The 24,703-nt window shown below is 42.8% G+C and overlaps 1 protein-coding gene across 10 annotated transcripts in view; it reads right to left on the reverse strand.

Moving 5' to 3' along the window:
* Positions 1-16,640: 16,640 nt before the first annotated feature.
* Positions 16,641-24,703, reverse strand: part of SETBP1 (SET binding protein 1) — a 360,515-nt gene continuing 352,452 nt past the window's right edge. For 7 of the 10 annotated variants that reach the window (XM_025178256.2, XM_025178255.2, XM_075932749.1 and 4 more), the window contains one exon: positions 16,641-22,237. In XM_025178256.2, coding sequence (XP_025034041.1) covers positions 21,666-22,237 — 572 coding nt within the window. In that variant the 3' untranslated portion in view covers positions 16,641-21,665. The remainder of the gene's footprint in view (positions 22,238-24,703) is intronic. The other 3 variants (XM_025178259.2, XM_075932751.1, XM_006136783.2) reach the window with 1 other exon arrangement.

Here is a 24,703-nt window from a genome sequence, read left to right on the forward strand (position 1 = left end):
ATCTAGGCTGTGCTGTATCCTGGAGAAGCAATAAACTCCCTTTATTCTACTGGCTGGTGGAGTCTTTCCGTGCCATTACGGGGGTGCAGGAGACGGGAAAACCCCGACACGCTGTCACATATGGTATGCCATATCTTCAGTACTGTGTATAGATGTTGTCTCCTCACCTCAAAAATATATATATATTGGCCTTGGAAAGGGTTCAGAAAAGGGCAACTAAAATGATTAGGGTTTGGAACAGGTCCCATATGAAGAGAGGCTAAAGAGACTAGGATTTTTCATCTTAGAAAAGAGGAAACTGAGGGGGGATATGATAGAAGTATATAAAAACATGAGTGGTGTGGAGAGAGTGAATAAAGAAAAGTTCTTCATTAGTTCCCATAATATAAGGACTAGAGGACACCAAATGAAATTAACGGACAGCAGGTTTAAAACTAATAAAAGAAAGTTCTTCTTCATAGAGCACATAGTCAACCTGTGGAACTCCTTGCCACAGGAGGCTGTGAAGGCTAGAACTATAACAGAGTTTAAAGAGAAGTTAGATAAATTCATGGTGGTTGGGTCCATGTAGTGCTATTAGCCAGGGGGTAGGAATGGTGTCTCTGGCCTCTGTTTGTGGAAGGCTGGAGATGGATGTCACAAGACAAATCGCTTTGTCATTGTCTTCGGTCCATCCCCTCCAGGGTACCTGGTGGTGGCCACTGTTGGCAGACAGGCTACTGGGCTAGATGGACCTTTGGTCTGACCCAGTACGGCCGTTCTTATGTTCGAAGCTCAGGGTCGGGGGTCTCACTGGACCAACTTGATTTTCATGCAAACCTGCTCCTGGGTTTGCATGTGGCCTTTGGTGGCCAGGCTGGCAGCTCTCCTGCCCTAGACGGCCACATTCCTGTGCCTAGTGCAGAGGCCTCCCCCCAAACCTCAATGAGGTCCACGATCTCTGCACTAGACCAGGCGGGTGCCCACCTCTTGCAGCCCCGGGCAGGCTCCTGGGAGCCGCCAGCCTGGTCCTGGGAAGAGACAGAGGGCTGGGTGGCAGCGGGTGGCCTGCTCATGCTGTGACAGGTGCAGGGTCTACTGGCTGGGTGCTGGCAGGCTTGCACCTGGCACGAGCACTGTAGCCAGACCGTGCCCCTTTAAGGGCTCCAGGGCCGGGAGGGGGGCAGAAAAATGTCCCTGATTTGGCCCAGAGAGTCCACCAGGGCAACCTGGGAAGGGCTAGCCTCCAACTAGTTCGAATTAAGTGGCTACACAGCCCTTAATTTGAACTACTTAATTCGAACTAGGTGTTACTCCTCGTAGAATGAGGTTTACCTAGTTCGAATTAAGCGCTCTGCTAGTTTGATTTAAATTCGAACTAGCGGTTTGTATGTGTAGCCCCTATTAAAGTTAATTTGAACTAACAGCTGTTAGTTCGAATTAACTTTGTAGTGTAGACATACCCTCAGCGACTAGAGCATCTAATTCTTATTCTATTTGTTTCTAGCTTGTACAGGCTCTCCTATCTGTATCATAAAACTCTTTGAGGGCCATCTTCTGTGTTTATGTAATCAACACACCTAGTGTGGTTACTGCATAATCCAAGTGGTACCTAGACCACAGCAACAGCTAAGATCAAGAGACCTCTACAGCAGGGGCTGGGAGCCAGCTGGCTTTTAGCTCAGAGGGTAGAGGCTCCTATACTTGGCTTCAAAGATCCCAGGTTCAAATCCACCTGGTCATGGTTACACACACTAACATGGCTCTGCAAAGCATAAGGTATTAATAAATTGTCAGCACTGTGGATTATGAAACAGAATATCACAAGTTATCAGGAGGGGTCACCAGTCAATCCATTAAGCTCAACAAAATCACTGGGAAAAGTAGGGCTCATGGGATAATGTTCCAGATGACCCACAAGTCATCTTTGGATGTATTGTCTTCCTGGCCCCAGACACCCAGGCCATAATAATAACACTTTTTCTTCCCTGAGGCAGCTAAGTTCCAGTCTGTTCACTCAGTTCACAGAACTACAACACTCACCCAGGAGCTCATCATCTCAGAAGTTAAAGTTCTTTTGCGTCTGAACTGGTGGACATCGGATTCTGTTCCAACGTCATCCAGTCAGCAGTTTAAAAACATACTGAAGAGCCTGTTAATTCAAAAGAATCCACTGAGAATGCCTTACTATCAAGTGGACATTTAATCATATGTCCATTTCCCTGGGATCAATTGGCCAACCACTGTATTTACTTCCATTGGGTCTGAATGTTTGGTCCCCGGGGATGGTCATCTTCATGCATCAAGGGCACACAGACTCCTCCCCTGCTTCTGGCTCTTGACAGCTCATGGAATCAGGAGGGTCCTCCCTTCAAAACTACATGCTTGATTACCTTGGGGCTGCCTGCCCCCTTTCTCTTATTAGGCTTGAAAGCGGCTCCCCCAAAATATTCACAACGTGTCTTTGAATAAAACAGTGTGTGAGAGAATGACCAATATGGCTGTGGGGGGTGGAGGGGGATGCATCAACAATGTATTTTAAATTTGGTTAAGGATACAATGTTGGCTAAGGATAAAATGTTGCTATTTTCTGCAGAAAATAACCAAAAAGGAAACAAAATCAAGGCACCCATCTACTCTTCCCTCTCTCTCCAGAAAAATGTGCTGGGGAGAGTGGCTTTGATTAACAGCTGGCACACTGCTGCTAGTGGCTGCCTGGGAAGTGGTGCTGAAGTTTCTGGATCCTTTGCCCTCCACCCCAAATGGACCCTGGCTTTCTGGGTTGCCGCTCTAGCTCCACCTTTCCCAGTTTGGATCAGATTGCAGGCAGCCTGCCGTGAATCAAGCTCAGTGTATACTGATTCTCTGAAAGTAGCTGATTTCCCCTAGTAAATGTTGACTGGTGGGTAGGGGGACCTGGTTTGCTTTGGATCATGAAATACAGCAGAAAGCAGCTCAGTAAAAGGTAGGTGTTTCGGTGTAAAGAATGACTGCAATTCCAAATGTTGCAATGCTCTCTGTCACCTGGAGGGGGATGTTAAATTGCACATTTGCTGACTGCAATAGAAATTTGACATCATTCTCCAAGAGTGACCCTTTCAAAGTTGGGGAAAGTGTTATTAACCAATAGCACACTGCCTGCCTCTCCATTGGTATGGATTAGGTAGCCAATAACCCTCAGGGGATTTTCTACATATTATATTAATAGCTTTGGGGGGGGCGGGGGGAAGCAATTGAATCAAAAAATAATTCAGCACACCAGAAAAGATGAAATAAGTAATCAAATGCCCACCATTCATAAAGAAAATAAATCCTGTTGATTTTTTTCTTTTGTTCTGAAAAGCAATTACTCAAGGCCATGATATAATACAGTGTGTCTGGAAAAGGGAGAAATGTAGGAACAAGAGGGTCTACCACAATCCTGAACAACCTAGCATCATATGCACTTGCTCTCATGAAAAACCACAACTCCACTTCTACAAATCGGGTTGATTTTAACCCATGACAGCTAACACCAGTGGTTTACAGGTCTAGCTCTTCATTGCTAACCTGTCTCGCTCACCTGTCCCTCTCTCCGATGACTTCTCTTGTCTGGCAGTCAATAAGCTTAACATGGTCAAAACTTGACTACTCTTCTTCCCCTTCCTCTACAAGCTTCCATATTTTCTCATCCACTACAGACAACCTCAGCTGATATCTCAGGGTGTGTCTAAACTAAATGGCTCCATCAATGGAGCCATGTAGATTAGGCTGATCGGCAAAGGGAAATGAAGCCGTGATTTAAATAATTGCGGCTTCATTTAAATTTACATGGCTGCCACGCTGAGCCGACAAACAGTTGATCAGCTGTTTGTCAGCTCAGCGCGCTAGTCTGAACGCTCCCGCGTCGACCTGAAAGCCCTTTATTGACCTCCCTGTTATGCCTCGTAGGATGACGTTTACCGGGGAGGTCGATAAAAGGCTTTCATGTCAACAGGGGACGGAGCCATGTAGTTTAGACGTACCCTCACTCTCCTGGGTCCTGTGACCTGCAGGTCATCTTTGGCTGATTTGTCTCCCTGGCCCCAGACATCCAGGTCACGTTCCAAGAATGACACTTCTTCCTCCCTAGTGCAGCTAATTAGTCTCTTCACTCAGCTCACATGACTACGACACTCATCCAGGATCTCATCATCTTCCTGCTTGACAACGACAGTCTCTTGCTGCTTGAACACACCGGCTGTGTCTAGACTGCATCTCTTTTCCATAAAAGGTATGCAGATTAGACACATAGCAATTGCAAATGAAGCGGGGATTTAAATCTCCCCTGCTTCATCTACATGAACATGGCTGCCGCTTTTTTCCAGCTCGGGGCTTTGCCGGAAAAAAGCACCAGTCTAGACGGGGATCTTTTGGAAAATAAAGCCTTTTCCGAAAGATCCCTTATTCCTCTAAAAAAAAGGATCTGCTGCAGAACTCCCTTTCTTGGCCCATGGTTCTGACTTTGTGTGTCACACCCTTCCCGGTGACTTCGTTCCTCCTTCTCCACTACATCAAATCCAATGTTTTGTCTTCATGCTGATGGTTCTTCACAGCTTCACCCCTCCCTGCATATCCATTTTCTCATCTTCTTCTGTTGCTGCCTCTTCCCCCTCTCCTTGTCCAGCAATGCTGTTCTTGAGTGCTTTTTGGTCCATTGCTCTACTGTGTGTCTCCAGGCTTCCTTCCATGTGGGCCCTTTGGCATGGAGCACCCTCTCCAAAACAATTACATCCCTCCACCCTCCTCTTCTGCAAATCCATGCTCCATCTCCACTATCCAGTGAGGCCAGCAGCAAACTGGCAGCTGGAAATAGCACTGTCTATTTTATGTCTCTATAGATCCTAATTGTTTTAAAATAATAAGAAACATCCAGCTGTGCACATACATGGTCTATATAGTGATAAACTCCTATTGGAATTTGTCTCTCTCCTGTTCGCTGATGATTTAACTCTAAATATATTAGGAAATATTATATTCCCCCTTTACCATAGTATCTGAATCCCTCATAATCTTGTAATGCATCCACCCAACATCCCTGGTGAGATAGGCCAGTGTTATTTTCCCCATGTCACTGATGGGGAATTGAGGCACAGAGAAAATAAATGACTTGTTCTGTGGGTAGCAGGGAACTAAGCACAGGATTCCAAAGCCCTGCCTAGCACCCTAGCTGCCCCAACTAGCTTTCTTGCTCCCTGCCATAACCCTAACCCCCGCCACATGTTGTGCTTTGTTTCATATTTACTGGCCAGCTCTTTGAGGCTGGACCTGTCTCTTTCTATATGTGGATATAATGTTTTACAATGGAGCCTGGTCAAATATGGGAAAGGACTGTCCTGCAAATTATAAAACAAAATGGAAAACTGTGTATTTGTGTAGAAAAGAATTCCTCATATGTTTTCCATAAGAACATAAGAACGGCCGTACTGGGTCAGACCAAAGGTCCTTCTAACCCAGTATCCTGTCTGCCGACAGTGGCCAGCACCAGGTGCCCCAGAGAGGGTGGACCGAAGATAATGATCAATTGATTTGTCTCCTGCCATCCTTCACCAGCCTCTGACAAACAGAGGCTAGGGACACCAATTCTATCCCCTGGCTAATAGCCTTTTATGAACCTAACCTCCATGAAATTATCTAGCTTCTGTTTAAACTCTGTTATAGTCCTAGCCTTCACAGCCTCCTCTGGCAAGGAGTTCCACAGGTTGACTACACGCTATGTGAAGAAGAACTTTCTTTTATTAGTTTTAAACCTGCTACCCATTAATTTAATTTGCTGTCCTCTAGTTCTTCCATTATGGGAACTAATAAATAACTTTTCTTTATCTGCCCTCTCCACACCACTCATGATTTTATATACCTCTATCATATTCCCCCTCAGTCTCTTCTTTTCTAAACTGAAGAGTTCCCCTTGAATGTCTGCTCCTCTCCTATTATGCTGATGGTGTAATGGGATATAAAATATTCTGAGATATGCGCTCCGCTTGAAACTGTGCAAAGAACCGCCTAGCAAGCATTTTCTGCCATCAAACATCAGTTCATACGTGCTAATTTATGTACGGCTTGAAAACATCAATTGAGCCCCTTGAATAGGCTAAAATAACTCTTGCTTTAACTGAGTCCACTTGACTGGAGATGCAATGGCAGGATCATGCCCTGAGTGGGTGGTCTATCTTTTCGAGTCCACGACATGCACTGTGCCGATTCTATTTCCTGGGCATTACCCCATGCAAGAGTGAGGATGGGCTCAGTTCAGCCAACTCTAACTCCACCTCACACCCAAAAAGCATGGGATTTATAGGAAAATGTCACTGTGTGGAGTCACAGCCTGGTAACCCGTTAGGTAACAAATCAGCAAAGAGGAGGAAAAGGGTTACAGACCCAAATGTCAGATCTGTATCTAGAGCTCTACCACATTTACAAAAATTCAATGATTTGCTTATTTAGACACGGAAGGGAGGGCAGGGGAAGTGAGGGGTGGGGGATGAAAGGCACACACAGGGCATTCAGGGGCCCCTTGTGGGCCACAGGGGAGAGTCTCAGACCTCGTCTTATGTAAAACTGTCCTTCAAGGCCTTTCTGATGAGCACAGCCCCTTCCCATGCTCTCCTTACGGTGCTGGTGTCTGTTGCTTGAACTCCCTGGCCAGGTGTTCTACCTCAGCCCCAAACCTTTCCGAAATGTCTCCCCCTTGTTTTCACACAGGTTGTGGAGCACACCACAGGCTGCCACCATGAAGGGGATGTTGTGCTCACTGGGTCCAGACAGGTGAGGAGACTCCTGAACCTCTCCTTGACTCACCTGAAAGCGCATTCCAACACCGTTCTGCACCTGCCCAGCCTGGTGGTGAACTCCTCCTTGCTGGGGTCCAGGCTGCTCATGCAGGGATTCATGAGCCAGGGGAGCAAGGAGTAGGCCGCATCACCCAGGATCAGAATGGGAATGTCCACCTCTCTGACTCTGATGGTGCGGTCTGGGAAAAAAGTGCCTGCATGCATCTTTTGGAAGAGGCAGGCGTTCTGGAAGATGTGGGCGTCATTAACCTTTCCTGGCCATTGTCCTTTGTGATCCATGATCACCTGCAGCACCATGGAGTCGTACCCCTTGTGGTTGGTGAACTCCAAGACATGGTGATTGGGATCTGGGATGGGGAGGTGCGTGCCGTATATGCTTCCTTCCCCCTCTCCCCCACACAGATGGGGAAGCCCATGTCAGCAAAGCTGTCAATGATGCTGTCCATGTTCCCCAGAGTGACGACCCTCCATAGCAGGAGGTGATTGATGGCTTTGGCTACTTGCATGAGCACGGACCCAAATGTGGATTTCCCCACGCCGAATTGATTCCAGACGGAGTGGTAGTTGTCCGGCGTGGCGAACTTCCACCGTGTAAGGGCTGCGTGATTCTTCATGGGGATGGTGAGTCTCAGTTGGGTGTACTATCGCCTGAGGGAAGGGGCAAGCCAATCACAGAGTTCCAGGAAGATGGCCTTGTGCATGCGGAAATCCTGCAGCCACTGCTGGTTGTCCCATCCTTGCATGACGATGCAATCCCACCAGTCCAAGCTCATCTCCCTCTGCCGGAAGTGGTGTTCAACTGTGTCCAGGGGACTGAGGGGCATGTGCAGCAGCAGGAGCACCAGGACTTGGCTAAGCAGGGACTAGGGGCCATGTGAGGGTTTGTCCTCCTTGTCCTTGTCCAGTTCCTGCTGGAGCAACTTGCGGGCACTCTTGACATAGTGCACCATGAGGAACAGCATGAGAGCCATGAACATGGCACTGCTTTGCAGCACTCTGGCTCCCTGGTGGCAGTGCTGTGGGGTCTGCGCGGGAAGCCAGAGCATGAGAAGGCATGTGTCCACTGTGCCCCATTTCTGTCCCACAAGGTGGGAGGCACAGGAGGAGGTGGGAATGGAGAGGAGCCCCTATAAGTACCCAGCACAGTTTGCCAGACCAAGCAGCCACAAGAAGTATCCATCCTCCTGGCGCATTCCCCAGAGTGCTTCTAGGGGCTGAAGTCCAAGGCAGGCTCTGTTAAATGTGGGCGTGCTATTGCGACTAATTTCTACTTCCCCATAGTGAGGCCGCACAAATTCAAACTTGTTAAATCGGGAGTCCATACGTCGAATTTAGTACATTTGAAATAATTTCCTATTGTAGACATGGCCTTAGGATGAAGTTCAACCCTTTGTAGCTATCACAAGGCTTTAGAAACCCAAGGAGTCACGTTAGATGTCAGAAGTTGAGAGGCCTTGTGCTGGCCTTCTGTCTGGGCCTGCCTATATCGCCTCAATGACTTATTAAAATGGACGCTCTCCCTATCATCCTCTATGGCTTTGTCTATAGCTTTTCCCTTTTCATTCCCACCACTCTCATTTATAGACAAACCATTTAATACCTAAGGAAACTAGATCTGGTGAATTAACCCTAACATGTTGCCCAATGTAGGAGGATCCAAAAAAAAAAAAATCTTAGCTGATTTAAACTCTAAATATCTGTTTATCTTAGACAGATAAGGAATAAGGGAATGCCAGATCAGATTTATCCCTGCCTCTGACCAATGATTTCCATATAGAGTGTGTGTCTGGAAACTGACAACCCTAAGTAAAGGAGTGCGTCACTTTTTAAAATTCCAGACAAGTCATATGAAGTAACAGGAGCTCCTTCTATCTGAGTTCAGCCTGAAGCTGTAGTCACAAGAGAAAGGGAACCAGTTAGGAACCCAACAGAAACTCATGACATATTCTATTGGAAAAGAACCTTGGGTTTGGAAATCAGATACAATAGCTGCTCCTCCTCTTACACCTGCAAACGAGAATTCTCTACTACGACCATATCCTTTTTCTGTATGGGCAATATAGATTTATCTGATTATTTTGGCAGGATCTTGCCTCAGTGCTGCCTTATAACCCTTCGGAATCTGTGGGATATTTTATTCAGGATGCTCACCCATAAGGTTTAAAAAGGCAGCTGAAAGGCTTACTGTGTAGCAAATCTACATAACGATTGGCCACCCACAGCATCACTCCGTACACACAAAGTTCCAGGGGCATTATTGTTCAGCTTTCCCCAGGGAACTTCTTCAAATTTCAAAATTCCTTGTTGATGGGACCATCCTATACTAATGCTTCCCCTTTCATACCTCACCAGCATTTAATTGTATTCATGGTGGAAACCTTCATCCTAATGCAGACACGTAACTTGCGTGATGGTTAGAGAACATGTAGCTTCCATATTTGGGTCAGGAAGCTTTCCCATATTTATGCAGGCTCTGGTCGCAGTAGGTCCTGCCCCGGAAAGGTCTGTGGAATGGTCCCTAGATTTGGGGGCAGAAAGTGTGCTGACATGATTCCCCCTTTGAAGACAGGGTTTTTCTTCCTGAATGAAGCACTCTAGCAGTCAGAGTTTAGCCCATAGTAAATCCAGTTGGTAGAACTGTGGGTAAAATACACTACAGTTCAAGTACATGGAGCTGGCTAGAGGCAACTTTTTCTCTACTCTCAAACAGAAGGATCAAAGAGCACCATCCCTCTAGATCTTCTAGCGCTGGTGCTTACCTCTGAAAATTAATGTATGCTAAAATATGCCACTAAAATAGGAGTTAATGGAATGATAGCATGGCTCAAGGTTAGTAGACATGAGTTCTAGTCTCAGCTCTCCTCACTGACCCACTGGGTAACTTCTGGTAAGCCCCTTCACTTCTCTCATATTGTTTCCCCTTTCATCCTGTGCCTGTCTTGTCTTGTGTTTGCATAATATACATTATAGTGTATAATATATGCTATATTATAACATCATAAAATACAAGCTATTGTCATTTTCCCACGTCACCGTCAATATTTACAATTTTCGTGGGCAAAACTGAGTCTTCTATGAGGTACAGGATTCTATGAATCATTTTCCAATGATGAAGAGCAGCGAGAGCCTGAAAATAGTGCAGATGATTCTGATCCCCTGCCTTCGGAACATAAGAACGGCCATACTGGGTCAGACCAAAGGTCCATGTAGTCCAGTAGCCTGTCTGCCAACAGTGGCCAATGCCAGGTATCCCAGAGGGAGTGAACAGAACAGGGAATCATCAAGTGATCCTCCCTTGTCACCCAGTTACAGCTTCTGACAAAGACAGGCCCAGGACAACATTCCTACTCATCCTGGCTAATAAATATTGATGGACCTAACCTCCATGAATTTATCTGGTTCTTTTTTGAACCCTGTTAAAGTCCTGGTCTCACTACATCCTGCAGCATCCTTCTACCTTGTATAGTAATTGGTTTACACCAATTGCAAAGTGATTCGATACTCCATAGTGTTCTGCTAGGATTTTGCATAATGTGGAAAACACAAGGGAATGGTTTCCATATTCTGGACATTATTATTTCATTTTATGAGAAAAAATCCCCATGTCTCACACAACCTGGAGTCTAGTTTTCTGCTGTTACAAAGAACCTCTAGCAAGGGATTAAAATGGATTGTTGTCAAATGGATATTAAACCGCTGGGTCTAGTTCCAGAACCACCCTCCTCCCCGTCACACCTGTCTCATTTAGGAAATTCTATATGCTTATTCCAAATCATCACATCATATCATTTAACAGTGTTTGGCAAGTTTTATCTATTAAATATTTTGCAACAGAAGCCTGTAAGGCAACAGAAGAGCAAAGCGTAAAATATATTTGACTTAATTGGCAGCAACAGACTGCATGCGTCAGAAGAAATTAACCTCTAATAAAGCAGGATGTGCAGGAAACGCAATGTACTCTTTTGATATGGTATTTCAAAGCTACCATTTCCTGGAACACAGGCAGATGCACAGGTTGGCTAGGACTGGGAAAGGCCATCAGATTTATGTGCATGCAGTAATTCTCAAAAGCGCTCACACACATACCCTTCTAGGAGTCTCCTGAGAAAATTGAACCGTCTGTCACTGCATCAGGTCATTCTGTGCAATGTACTTTGTAATAGTTTTCTCAGCATCTGAATCAAAATCAGATGGAACAAAATTGGGGGTTTCCCCTCTTCTTCCTCTGTTTCAACCACAACATCCTTGCTCCATCTGTGTGCTGAATGTCGATACCGTTAAACCTGATGATTTCGAGGACAAGAATGTCACAAAGACTTTCTCATGACCAATATAAGACCCACCCAAGTGTTTATGGGTGGGATTTTCAAGACACCTAATGGAGACAGGGGCAAAAGGATTCCTTGAAAGTGGGATGTTCAGTCTGCCCCAGGGGACTGAATACCCATGTCTGAAAATTATTGAGAGGTAGTTTTGCAGTGAACGGATTTCATTGCATGTTATTTTAGAGGTAATGAAAGATGGGGGTAGGGCCAGCATCTGGTGGCAATAAAGAAAGAAATAAAAAAAATCTCCTTATTTTAAGATTCACTTCAACTATGCTGAATACACAGTCTCATTTTTCATGGTTAAAACCATTAAGAAAATTGCAAACCTAGACAAAATATCCTGTGGTGAACTCCAGATAAAATGAGCACTTAGCTAGCACCTTTGATACAAGGATCTCCCACCCCTTTACTAATGTTAATGGACAGCCCTGAAGAGTCAGCAAGCATACAAATGGTACATGGAGGCAAACAGTAAAAACTAGGGCTCTGTGGAAGTCATTAAGAGAAGAAATGAGTCTAAACACTCAGTGAAATTGCCATTTGGAAGACCGAACCTGTCTCGTGATGTATCAGTTTGTTTTCATTGGAAATTAAAAAAAAAAAAAAAAAAAAAATAATAAAAATGAGAAGGTGGCAACTCAAGCAGACACCATAACGTCAAACACCTAGGCTACGTCTAGACTGGCCACATAAGACGGAATAGGCATGCAACGCAGGCAAGTCAGAATAGGGAAATCCACAGGGGATTTAAATATCCCCCGCGGGATTTAAATAAACATGGCCGCCGCTTTTTTTCCGGCTTGGGGAAAAGCCAGAAAAGAGCATCTAGATTGGCCCGATCCTCCGGAATAAAGCCCTTTTTCGGAGGATCTCTTATTCCTACTTGCATATGACTTATTCCTACGACATTTTCATACCCTTCAGTTTCATTCCCTCTCTTGGCCATATACCCTTTCATGTCTCTGAGCTCATTTTTGCCAGAGTTTCCCCTTTGAGTCTGGGTTTTTTTTTCTGTCTCCTTCAAAACAGTGTTTTCCTTTGCCATTATTTTCAGTGTCTCACTGCCAGACCATCATCACTGGCTTCTTTCAGAGATCACTTTTAATTCCTTTTCTAATTGCATTCCTGTCATTACAAAACATCAACCCTCAAATGTTCTTCATTTGCACGCACCTGCTCTCTCATTTGTTCACTTGTCTTTACTTTGTCAGCAGATTGGAGTTTGTTCATCACTTGTCTGCTTGAAATAGGTATAGTTTAGATACACAAACATATCAGGGAAAGTGGGAACTATAACAGACATTTGAGTACACAAATACAAGTAACTGTATAGCAGGGTCAATTAAAACAATATTGGGTGAAATCTTGGCCCCAGTGAAGTTAGTGGAAAATCTCTCATTGTCTTCTATGGATTCAGGATGGCAATCATATGTAGCTAAATTTTAGAAGTTAGACTGTTATTGTCCATCACATGGATGCCTATGGGAGCACACAAGAAGATTCCTTCCTCTCCTGCCACCAAATGCTTGCATATGTCACGCAATGACCAGTTACCCAAGGACTACCCAATTTCAAGTCCAGTCAAAACAGTGGAGCAGGAAGTGCTCAAAGAGCTAGAAAGGCATCAGGGCCGCCATCCCCCCATGTAATGATTTACAGAACATGACCAGTACAATACAGGAAAATCCATTCTGGCCATGTAGCTGCAGCAGAATTCACTTACCTTCTGAGCACCCAGCAGCCAAGGAAGTTGTGCTTTCTACGGAGCAAATGCTTTCACAGGGTTGATGTGGTTTCACACTTCCTGCCAACTTTGCACAATCGAGACCTCAAAATGTATAAGACTCACAACAGGCTCCAGAACAATGAGCAAATGTCCTTAATACCTCGTGTACCTTTCATTCTAAAAGAACCTGCCTCCAGACTTGCTTGCTAGAACCCTGCCACTCCCCAATTGCCCAATTCTGGTCTCATTTTTGTAGTCTTATTGACTTTACTCAGTAACATGGTTTTGGACCAGATTATCTGTTGCTTTCTCGTCTTCTAGCAAAACTCTATATTCTTCTCTTCTGTCTCTTAGGGTGTGTCTACACGGCACCCATACCTCGAAATAGCTTATTCTGAAATTTGAAAGTACAGGCAGTCCCCAGGTTACGTACAAGATAGGGACTGTAGGTTTGTTCTTAAGTTGAATTTGTATGTAAGTCGGAACTAGTACATATCGTAGGGGAAACTCTAGCTAAACATTTCTCCAGAGCTCAGTTTTATTCTCCCACACCTCACTTCCCTCAGTCCTTTATTCTCAAGCTGAGGTGTCTGCTGAGAAAAGCCGCTCCGCATCTCCCTGGTCTGCTGGGGGAGGCGTTAGCTTCGCGTCTCCCTGGTCTGCTGGGGGGAAGCAGCTAGTGCGGGGTTGCCTCACCCCGTTTGTAAGTAGGGATCCGATGTAAGTCGGATCCATGTAACCCGGGGACTGCCTGTACTATTCCAACAAGTCCCTTAACCCTCGTGGAGGGTTACAGGGATGCCACAATAGCGTGCCCGTTATTTCAAAATATAATTCAAAATAATGGGTGCGTTTAAAGACACGGATGTTTAAAGACTTCCAATATCCCAAAATAGCACAGCTGTCTAGACTTAGCCTTATTGACATCAGAGTGACAAAAATACTTTGTACTTTGATAGCATAAGTCATTTGAGAGGCTCAAAACATTTTCCAGATGTGAGCCACATTTATCCCTGTTTGACAAATGGGGAAAACAAAGAACGGAAAAATTAAGGGACAGCTCCTCAATAAAATTAGTATTGAGATCAATGGAGGTTGCACAAGATAAGGATTTTGTCCTAAATATAATACAGTAATAAAAGTGAGAACAAAATTTGAAGTATAATCTAGTCTCCAGAAACACCAATTCAAAATTCCCATGCCATCATTGTCTTTAGTACCAATTGGGTTAAGTTTGGTTGGGTTGGGTCCTATGGGGGAGTTGGAGGGGATACCAGACCCTCCCACCCTATTGAGCTCTGGCCTAGGGCCTTGTTTGGCCTACCAAAGGGTCTGACACAAAGGAGCACTTGAAGACTGTCCTTCCTCGGCCACTTCCTCCACGTCTCCTGTCCAAAGTCCAGTCTGTAACCCAAAACCGTGGAAGGGGTCAGTTCAGCACTTGACACCTCTTCATGGCCAGGCATAGCACAGTGTCTCTTTCCCTCTTGGTGTGGCAGCAGTTTTCTCTCATGCCAGGACAGGTGAGTTCCAAGTCTCTCTCCTTCTGCAGTAGTCCATAAACAAAACAAGGGAAATTAACACAAACTGAGTCTACATTCAAGAGGAGGATAAATGCCTCCCTCTCAAGGTGTATCAGAAGTGGGTTCCCCTTCCCTTTGGGAGGGACCTTCAGGCAGTTGTTGATGGGAGAGATCCAGCTTTCCCTCAGGAGCTGCAAGGCAAAGGACCTTTCTCCTTCTTGGTCTGCCCACAATTGAGATGCTCAGCTCCCCTTTAACTCCTTCTCCAGCCTGTGAATCTCTTACAGGTGTGTCAAGGCAAGGGCTGGCTGAGCCCAGAGCACCACCTTGATCCCTTGTTGCCCAGGTTTCAGTAAAGCCCACTTTCACCCTTACTGCAGTGACAACTCTAGAGGAATGTCTACAGCACTCCCCTCTTTAATACCTATAGATGACTGGGAAATGGGTCCCCCCCCTCCATCAAATATTTTAGAGATTTAAAAAACGTTGACCATCCCGAAATGGGACAAAAATAATCTAAAAAAATGTTGAATTAAAAAAATTGGGGCAGAGGGGGAGAAATCATGTCAAGTCAAGCAAAATGTTTAATTAAGATTTCAAACTTTTGTTTTTTCAGTACAATTAGCTTAAATAAAAAAAGTCATTTTAAAGAGGAAAATTAGAAAATTTTAAACTGAAAATGTTGAATTGTTTTAAGACACTTAACATGCGCCCTTTTAGACCACAGCTCTGGTCTAATGGATTTCATTTTCACCATGTCATGTTTTTACTATTGTTTCTAAACTTCTTTGTAAACAGTATTTCCTGGTTCCAGTTTTAGCTCAGTATTGATGTAGTCTTCTAACTGCACAGGGCCAAACACAGATGTTTTTAAATGGCAGCTATGTAGCTGTTCTCTAAGTCTACATCTACACCGCAGAGCTATTTTGGGATGCCGAAAGTATCCTGAAATAGCTATTCTGTGTCTTTAATGCACCCATTATTTCAAACTAGATTTTGAAATAACGGGCGTGCTATTCCAGTGTCCCTATAACCCTCATTTCACGAGGCTGTGTCTACACTGGCATGAATTTCCAGAAATGCTTAAAACAGAACACTTTTCCGTTATAAGTATTTCCGGAAAAAGAGTGTCTACACTGGCAGGCTGCTTTTCTGGAAAAGTCCTTTTTCCGGAAAAGCGTCTGTGGCCAATGTAGACGTGCTTTTCTGGAAAAAAGCCCCGATCGTCATTTTCACGATCGGGGCATTTTTCCGGAAAAGACTACTGTGCTGTCGAGACTGGCCCTTTTCCGGAACAGTTTTCCGGAAAAAGGACTTTTGCCCAAGCGGGAGCAGCATAGTTTTTCCGGAAAAGCAGCTGATTTCTTACAGTAAATTGTCACTGCTTTTCCGGAAATTCAAGGGGCCAGTGTAGACAGCTCGCAGCTTATTCCGGAAAAGCGACTGCTTTTCCGGAATAAGTGGCCCAGTGTAGACACAGCCCGAGGGTTAAGGGACTTGTCGAAATAGCGCTTCATTTCAAAATTTTATGTTGTGTAGACAGTGCCAAATTTTGAAATAGACTATTTCGAAATTACTTCAGAATAAACTATGCAATTTGTGTAGCACAAATTGAGGAGCTTATTTTGAGGTAAGGGTATTGTGTAGACACACCCTAAAAGTGCTAATCACCGGAATATCTTGTCCTTATTCCCCCTAAATGTCAATGGGCATCTTGCCATTGATTCAGTGACAATGGGATTAGCCTTAAAGCATGTGGGTGTTTGCTTGCACCTATCAAAAATAATTAAAAAAAACCCAGCCATGAATGTGTAGCCACGCTGCTTACAGAACTTCCATAGTGAGGCTTCAAGACTGTATTATTTTTATCTCCAGAGCTCCATCGGGGCAGAGTGGGAGGAGAAGCATCCTATGGTCACCATCCCTATGTTACCTACTCCTCCCCCAATTTGAGTCCCTCTCTTCCTTCTGTGAAGGTTTGTTTCTAGATCAAGGGATACCATATGTGAAGGTAGCTGAGTCATGTTTCCATTCTGTAGGTGTGCAGAGATTCCTGCTCATGCATTTTTTCCAAGGGGCAAGATCTTTCTCTCTTGCTCTTGCTCTTTTTCTTTTTTACTTTTAAGGACATTCTGGAAAAAAAGAGAACTGAAGCATGTTTTTCTCTATTTCCATAAAGAGGGCTTGAGTGCATGGTATTAGTATCCAAAAGCTATTAAACTCCTTACTGATGTAAAACAGATGGAAAATAAGACAAAAGAATTCACAACTCATGTTAGACTGAATTGAATTCCTTTAATTTCACACAATGAATAACATATGAATAGGATTAACTTTTTTCTTTTCTTTTTTCCCTTTTTTTTCCTTTTTTTTCTTTTTTTCTTTTTTTAGTTAAGTGCTCTATACTGTGCTAACCAGACTTGGTAGCCAAAAGACTGAGCTTTGTTTTAGAAAAAAATGTTTAAAAACCAACATCTAAGATCATGAAGGAGCATGACATTAAAGCATGCCAGATGTATCTAAGCCTCAAATAACATCAAGTCCATATCCATTTTAAATGTACAAAAATGCTTCATGAATAAAAACTGTTACAAAAAGAACATTTCAAACAATGTACAAGGTTTTTTTTCTTGCCTCTATATTCAATAAAATACAAATACATTTTTTTGCTCTAAAATATGTTTACATACAATCAAAGTAGAACATGCAAATTACACTTTAAAAAAGGCTTTTAAAAACCACTTATGAATACAAACTAAAAATTAGCCAGCACGACTTATAGAACAATCTTGTGCCCCATTCGTTTGATTTTTTTAAATTTTTTGAAATACAGTATATACATATTTAACACTTCATGTGCATTTATTATTTAAGAAATAGCTTAAAAGAAAAAAAGAAAAAAGTAAAACAAACCAACATGGGACTGAACTGCTTCCCCCATGTTGTCCAGTTGGCAGCTTTTTTTTTTTTTTTTATGGTTTTACAATTTTGTTCTTTTTTTTTCTTTCCTTTTTTTTAGTGTTTTTGTACAACCTTGACAGGCATCTGTAGGAGATCGTGAATAGGTTTCCCTTGTTTAAATGTGCTTCTAATTGTCTCAGAACTGCTGCACCTCATATTTTGGATAATGCTAGAAGGGAGTGGTATCACAAAGGCATGGTCAAAGTCACCTCAATTCAGAAAAGTGTCCCTTTAAGGAGGAGCGTGCTAAAACACATGCGTAAGTGATTTTCAGAGTTGGGGACTGTGAAAAGAGTTAGGGAGATTGTTATTTAAAGAATAATCATTAGTATATGTCTGTATTACTGTAGCACCTAAGACCCCCTCTGACATGGACTAGAGCATCATTGTGCACAACTTAGTATAAACAATACACACACAATGAATAGTCCAAAACACTACAGAAAAATGGAAATTTATGGGTCATGCTGTAGGATACCCTACTATTTATTATTAGTAGTGTTGCTGTTGTTTATTTCTTCAGTGTCCGAATGTATTTGAGGGGCTTCACGCAACATTTAATAGTGGAAGGGCTCAAGAAACTGCTTCCCTCCATGCTTCTAACTGTCCCCCTGTTCCTTGCTTTACACAATCAGTCCTTGGAAACATGTTTAGGGAATTTAGGCAGTTCCTCAGTTAATCTTAATAGTGCTAGGGGGAAAAAATCAAAAAGCTCATTACTGGAATAATGTTGGGTAATAAACTTCAGGAGTGGGATTTTAGCCTTAAGCCTTAATACTAAATCCTTTATGGCCTGTCTGTAGTACATTATCTTATAATGCTCTTCTGTCAGCAACTTGCCTATCATCTTTATAGACTATGCAACAGGCAGAACACAAACGCTGAGTGCCACCGAGCCATCTTTTCTGCCTGCTTTTATAAGAATTAGCATGCTAATCTTCCACCGGCCCATAATGGCAGGGTTCTGATGCTGGTTGGAGAAACAGCCAGTATTGGGTCAGAGCATCCTGGCTTCTTAGCATGTGCCATTGCAAGCTCTTGCACTGAAAAACACAAACCCGCAGTCATGCTAGTTAAAGAGAATTTGGCCTAGATGGTTTGTCACTGTAAACTCTTTGGAAGCTACTGGTGGGGATCAACAATAGGTATCCAAATTGTGCCTTTATTCCTATGTGAGCACTGCTAGGGAGACAAGAGTGTAGGTGCTCTTAGGTACTCTGAATATGGGATGCTTAGGCTCTGTCTAGACTGGCATGATTTTCCAGAAATGCTTTTAAGGGAAAAGTGTTTCCGTTAAAAGCATTTGCAGAAAAGAGCGTCTAGATTGGCACGGACGCTTTTGCGCAAAAGCACTTTTTGCGGAAAAGCGTCCGTGCCAATCTAGACAGGGTTTTGCGCAAGAAAGTGCCGATCGCCATCGGGGCTTTTTGGCGCAAAACACTTTTTAGCTGTCTACACTGGCCCTCTTGTGCAAATTTTTCCCAAATGGGAGCAGCATAATATTTGCGCAAGAACACTGACAATCTTACATTAGATTGTCAGTGTTCTTGCGCAAATTCAAGTGGCCAGTGTAGACAGCTGGCAAGTTTTTCCGCTTTTGCGGAAAAACTTGCCGGTCTAGATGCAGCCTTACTATATAGTCCCTCCATTTGTTAACAACAGTGTGCTGGGGCAGGTTCAAATCATTCCCTCAGCCCACCAACTCTGCCCTCTTGGGGACAAGAAACTCTGAGCTGATTCCATAGTCTAGTGCACAGATAGAAGTTGCTCTACATTGTGCCTGGAGGTGGGGTGGGAGGTGTCTATATATATGGGGTCAGCGCGCTCGTGCCTCTCTGTAGAGGCAGCCAGAATTCAGGATGCAAATTCAGGAGATGTGTGATCTAGAATAGGGCCCACCTGTGGCATCCAGATATGGAATTTGGCCCTTTGAGACCTTTTCTCCACTTTCTAAGCACGTAACTCTCTGTTATGCTAATGGGGAAAGAGAACATTGAATATGGATCTAGAATCTGTCAATGCTGGGATTTGTTTCCATTTGCAATCTACCTGGACAACAAGAACACACTTTTCTTTTGCATATAAAGAGAGACAGTCAATATTTTAGGCCAAAGTGAGGGGAAAATAGTCCCTTAACAATTAAATACCAATAAAGTTGCTGATGGGGGGAATTTAAACATTTCTCTGCAGTACCAAAACTTCAATGAGCAACACGGTATTAGTTCACGAGGAGCAAAAAAGCAAAACTAATGGTAACAGAATGAGAAACTGACCACTCTACTCCTAAGTTGTGTGAATTGCAAAGGAAACAACAAAAGCAAATTGGTAGAATAAATGGTGCAAAAAAAAAATTAGGAACAAAATCATGTGGCCCTTTTCAGTGTTTTAATGAAACTTTTGACTGAGTTAAGACCACAAAATTTGCCCCTAGTTTTTTTTTAAATGCATTCATTTTGAACAATCTAAGGTGCTATAACAGAAGTTAAAAAAAATAAACATTTAAAAAGATTGAGCTTTATGTATACAGTGTCCCTGTAACACCATAGTCTTGATATGATTTTGCAAATAAAGAACAGAAAAGAAACTCTTTTTTGGAGAACTAATATTTTTATTTATTTAGTGTTATGCTATTTGAAATGTCCTTGGCAACGAGCCACATCAAAGATTTTTCAAACAAGGGAATCATTTAATAATTCCACTTTCTATTCCCTCACTGGAATTTCCCTCTCTTCCTCTTTTAAAATTAATCTTGCCATGCCAGGTGTTCAGTATCTTGGAGGAATTAAAAAATATATAAAGTTGAAAGTTCCTGTTCTAAAATGTCATCAACTGACTTTGAAAAGTAGTATAACTGCAAGAGAATAGGTTTCATCTTCAGTCTTAGTTTTGCTTAAAGTTTTTAACTGGGCTGTGGACATTTAGATCAGGTATTTTATCCAAACTAAAATCAATGGCTAAATTTACGACTTGGATGAGAAATTTACAATTTAAACTGACCATTTAAAGAGACGATTTGTCACACACAGTTTGCATCCATGCAGACTGATAGCTTTGTAATTACAGTATGTACAAAAACTTTTTAGTTTATTAAGGCAACCACAACTTGGAGAACTTGTCCAAAGTGGCATTAATACAATTGCAGTGGTGCTACCCTTTGAACATTATTTTTTATTTTTCAGATAAGAACACTTATTCCTTTTTTTTGTTTAAGAAGTAATTGCCAAGAAATAACTTACTTCTTCATATGGTTTTATTTTCTGTATTTTTTAAACAACCTACTTTACCTATTTTCTTTTAAAACAACATACCAAGGCATTGCTACAGTTTTCATCCAATCCCGAAAACATTCTGCACCTGGAATTCCCACTGATTTCAGTGGGACGTTACCGTGATGGGAACAGGTAGGACTGAAACCTCTCTTGTCTCCCCCTCTCCTCATTTTTTGGTGATTTTTTCCATATTCTGCAATATTTTCTATTCCCCAGAAGTTTCTTGCTGTTCTTTTGCTGTTATGTACTGGGCATGAAAACAACCGGGTGACCACTTTGTTAACATGCCAGTGAGAGTGACAAGTTGCTTAGCACAAAGGTGCTACCACTACTGATTATCCAAGTACACCTTATTTTTAACCACAATGCTATTCCACCATTCCTCAGGATAGCACTCGGAATGAGCGTGTATGTGCATGTAAGGCTGTATTTGTGTATTGCGTCTATTGCAGCTAATCCTTATGTAAGTAGGCAAATAACTGAGGGAAAAAATGTATCCTTAGACTAAGAGTCAGGCCATTTGGGAGTACGATGTGCCCAAAGCCTAGCAGGTTTATAAAACTCAAAAATTAAATGAGTTCAAACAGATCATAAAAAGATCACAGTTGAGGAATTTACATTTTTTTTTACAGTGAGTTCTACTATGCTCTAGCTATTCTTAGTTTTGCCTGACCCACCAAATAAAACTTAAGTTGTGTATGCCGTTCGAATGATGATGCTGAGTTGCTTACTGAGAAGAGAGCTTTCTGCTCGCAAGATACGAGAATAGCAATGCTGAGATGCTGATTTGTTTTGGACACTCTGCAAAGTGGATGGGCTCACTAACCTTGAAACCCTCCCCCCCCCCCCCAATCCTTTTCCCCTTCTCCTAAGGGCTAATGCCAAAGATGAGGATGAGGATGATTGGTCAATCCTATCAGAACAGTTATGGCTGCCATGCTACTGAAAAGGGGAGTGACTCTGATTGCTGCGGCAGATGTCAGGCAGAACCTACACCTCTTATGCACTGCAGTGTGTCGGTCCTGAAGTGCTCAGCACCCAAGACTGGAGTTCCAAGGGATGTGTCTGTACTAGGGAAGAACTTCGCTTTCACTTCCTCTAGCTTTCCGGTGCCTTTTCACTTTCACTTCCTCCTCCTCTTCTTGATGCTGTTGCAGATGTGGTTTGTTTTTTCTCTTTCCAACTCGTGGTGTCCGGGGAAGAAGGGGAGGGGGAGGCGGAGGAAGAGGTGGGGGAGGAGGAGGAAGCGGTGGTGTCTCTCGAGCCATGTTGATTACCGCCTCAATAGTGGCCATGACTGTATCTTGACTGGCTGCTTGTTCCAGTATTAAAGGATTCAAGGTGGGTCTCTGACCTCGTTTGCTGGGAAGGTCAACACATTTTTCCAGAACTGGCATTTGGTCTCTAGAGTCTTCGTCAAACGAGAAAGGTTGCTTCCGGGGACGCCCTCTCCTCTTCTTTACGAAGTTATTGCCTGTCTTTGATTGTCTCTGCAGCCGCTTGGCTTTCAGGATTTTGTTCACGTGATCCAAGTTCTTTTTGGTGGACAGGATCTTGGTGTAGTTACACATCTTGCGCACCTCACACTGGATTGCTTCGATTTCCCGACGCTTGAATCTCTTTTTCAGCGATGAGCTGGCTGCTGGGAGAAAAGGAGAGAAAGATCCATTGTTAAAACAAAAATGAATGGAAACTGTCTCGCTCCTCCCATGTTCAGGAAGGTGAAAAGCTGACATGTTTAATAGGGCAGAAGGCACATGTTTAATAGGGCAGAATGCAATGATTAGTAGGAACGCATGGTGATAAATAATGACAGAAAGATGGAAACCTGCATAGAAGAAGCAATTAAGAAGAAGAAGACGACAAGATTATTTCTTATAGTGGCAGAATTAGCCATGCAAGAACAACTATTATCATCTTTATTGCCAGTTTAGATGAAAAACGTTAGGATCCTGGCTACACAGCCTTCCTCAAAGATCTGTCCATTGTTGGGTCCTCTCTTGAACAACCTTTTTGGGTACGGTGGCCAGTCTGCTTTTCAGCCCTTTTGCCTAATGACTTGTGAATCTCCAAAGCACCAAACACTTGCTACAATATGTTTCACAACGGGCTTGTTTTGAGCCCACTGTTATATAGCTCTGTTCTGCAGGGACTTGTTTCCTGTCCCTGCTCCCATGCCTTCCAGTGGAATTGGAGGGCATGATAGAGAAGAAACGCCACACTGATTTAATGTACCAGTTGTCAACCTTGATAGGACTGGTCGCCAATCTAGCACGCACCACCAATTCAGCACACTTGATGGCTTCATCCTGACCTTCAATAGTCACTGCAGTATCCATTGCACTTCAGAAATGACAAGAATCAGCTGTAATGACTAAAAGGAGACACGTTATTTAAATCAGTGGACAAAGACTTTGTGGTTCGCTTTGGCTCCCAGACACACTTACCCAGCTTGGGCTTCTTCATAGCACCACCCTAAACGCAGACCTGAACTAGCCAGTCATAAAATGGAGAGCTACCTATGCTACAATCACACAGAAAAAGTCTAAAGTCAACAACAGTGGCCACATTGCAGTACTACAGTAAACCTACACTTAGAATGTAACTACAGTAGACTTCCGATAATCCGGAACCTATGGGACCTAGGTGGTGCCGGATTATCAGATATGCCGGACTATCAGGAGGTACTATAAGCTGGTTATATATATACTGTATACATTATATACTGTATATAAAGTGTTCTTAACCCTTTTTATTGTACATACTGTATACAGTATACTGTAATGTTTTAGGTTTTTTTAAGCCTTTTTTACCCTTTTTGCTCAGTTCAGCTGCTGCCACTGTTACCTTGTGACTCATTTTTTGCCGAAGCTTACTCACTAGGCTCTTGCCATTTTGATGCCGGACTATGAGGAGTGCCGGACTATTGGATGCCGGAGTATTGGAGTTTTACTGTAATTTCTTGGATACCAGAGCAGCAGCGGTGAGTAAATACTGTCTCTTTAGTGTGAATCATTGTAGATTTCTTTGTAAGTTACATTCTGTAATATCTGGTGGATGGGAGAAACTCAAAACCCATTCCTAAGTAAACACAATAAGAGAAGCATCCAAAATACCTCATTAAAACACCTTTTCTCAAAATGCTTCTGCACTAGTCTTCCGGGCAGAACAATGAAGTGAAGATGCACATGGAAAATTTCTTCACATTGGGGAAAAAACATCCGAAAACTTACCAGAATTTCTAATGTTAATACTCAGCTGGAAGACTGTCATTCAAATCCCCTACTATACTTTTTTTCTAGGTTAAACTGAGAATCTATATCGAAAGGAAAGAGGAGCCAGTGATTAGGACTCTAGATTAGCACTCTAGGGTGCATCTACACAGCAGGGCGTAACTCCAAATAAGCAACGCAAATCAAGCTATGTCAATTGCGTACTTTATTTCAAAATAGCTTATTTTGAAATTGGGAGTGTCTACACAGCACTTATTTCGATATAGAACACGCTTCCTCTGACTTCCCTTACTCCTCATATAATGAGGGTTATAGGAGTTGGAGTAAGAAGTCCTCCAGCTTGACAGTTTTTTGACATTATTTCAATATCACTGCCTGCTGTGTAGATGAGGACTATGTTATTTCTAAATAACCCTAGTTATTTCAAAATAATGTTGCTGTGTAGACATACGCCTAGAGACTTAGGCACAAGTGCCCCCTGTACCAAAAACTCCCTATGTGATAAGTCATTTTGGGACAAATGCAATTAAGTTCCTCGCAGGATTTTCACAAACACCTATGTACCTAATTTCCATTAAAACAAATGAATGTTAGATGCCTAGGTGCATTTTAAAACCCCAGTAGGCCCATATATCTTGTAAAATGGGGGTAAAAGTACTTTCTTGCTTAACGTATGTATTGTCAGGATATATACACATAAGAGATTGTGAAGTGCCCAAACATTATTGCAATTGGAGCCATGTAAGAACCTATAATAAAAGATATTGTTTTACTATTAAATTTGTAATGTGTTCTAAAGTATTTTGTCCTTACATAATTATGCATTTAAAAAAATCTGGTACTAATATTGCCAGTTTAAAAATCAGTAAAATGTT

This window comes from Pelodiscus sinensis, chromosome 6 (assembly GCF_049634645.1).
Source record: "Pelodiscus sinensis isolate JC-2024 chromosome 6, ASM4963464v1, whole genome shotgun sequence".
NCBI lineage: Eukaryota > Metazoa > Chordata > Testudines > Trionychidae > Pelodiscus > Pelodiscus sinensis.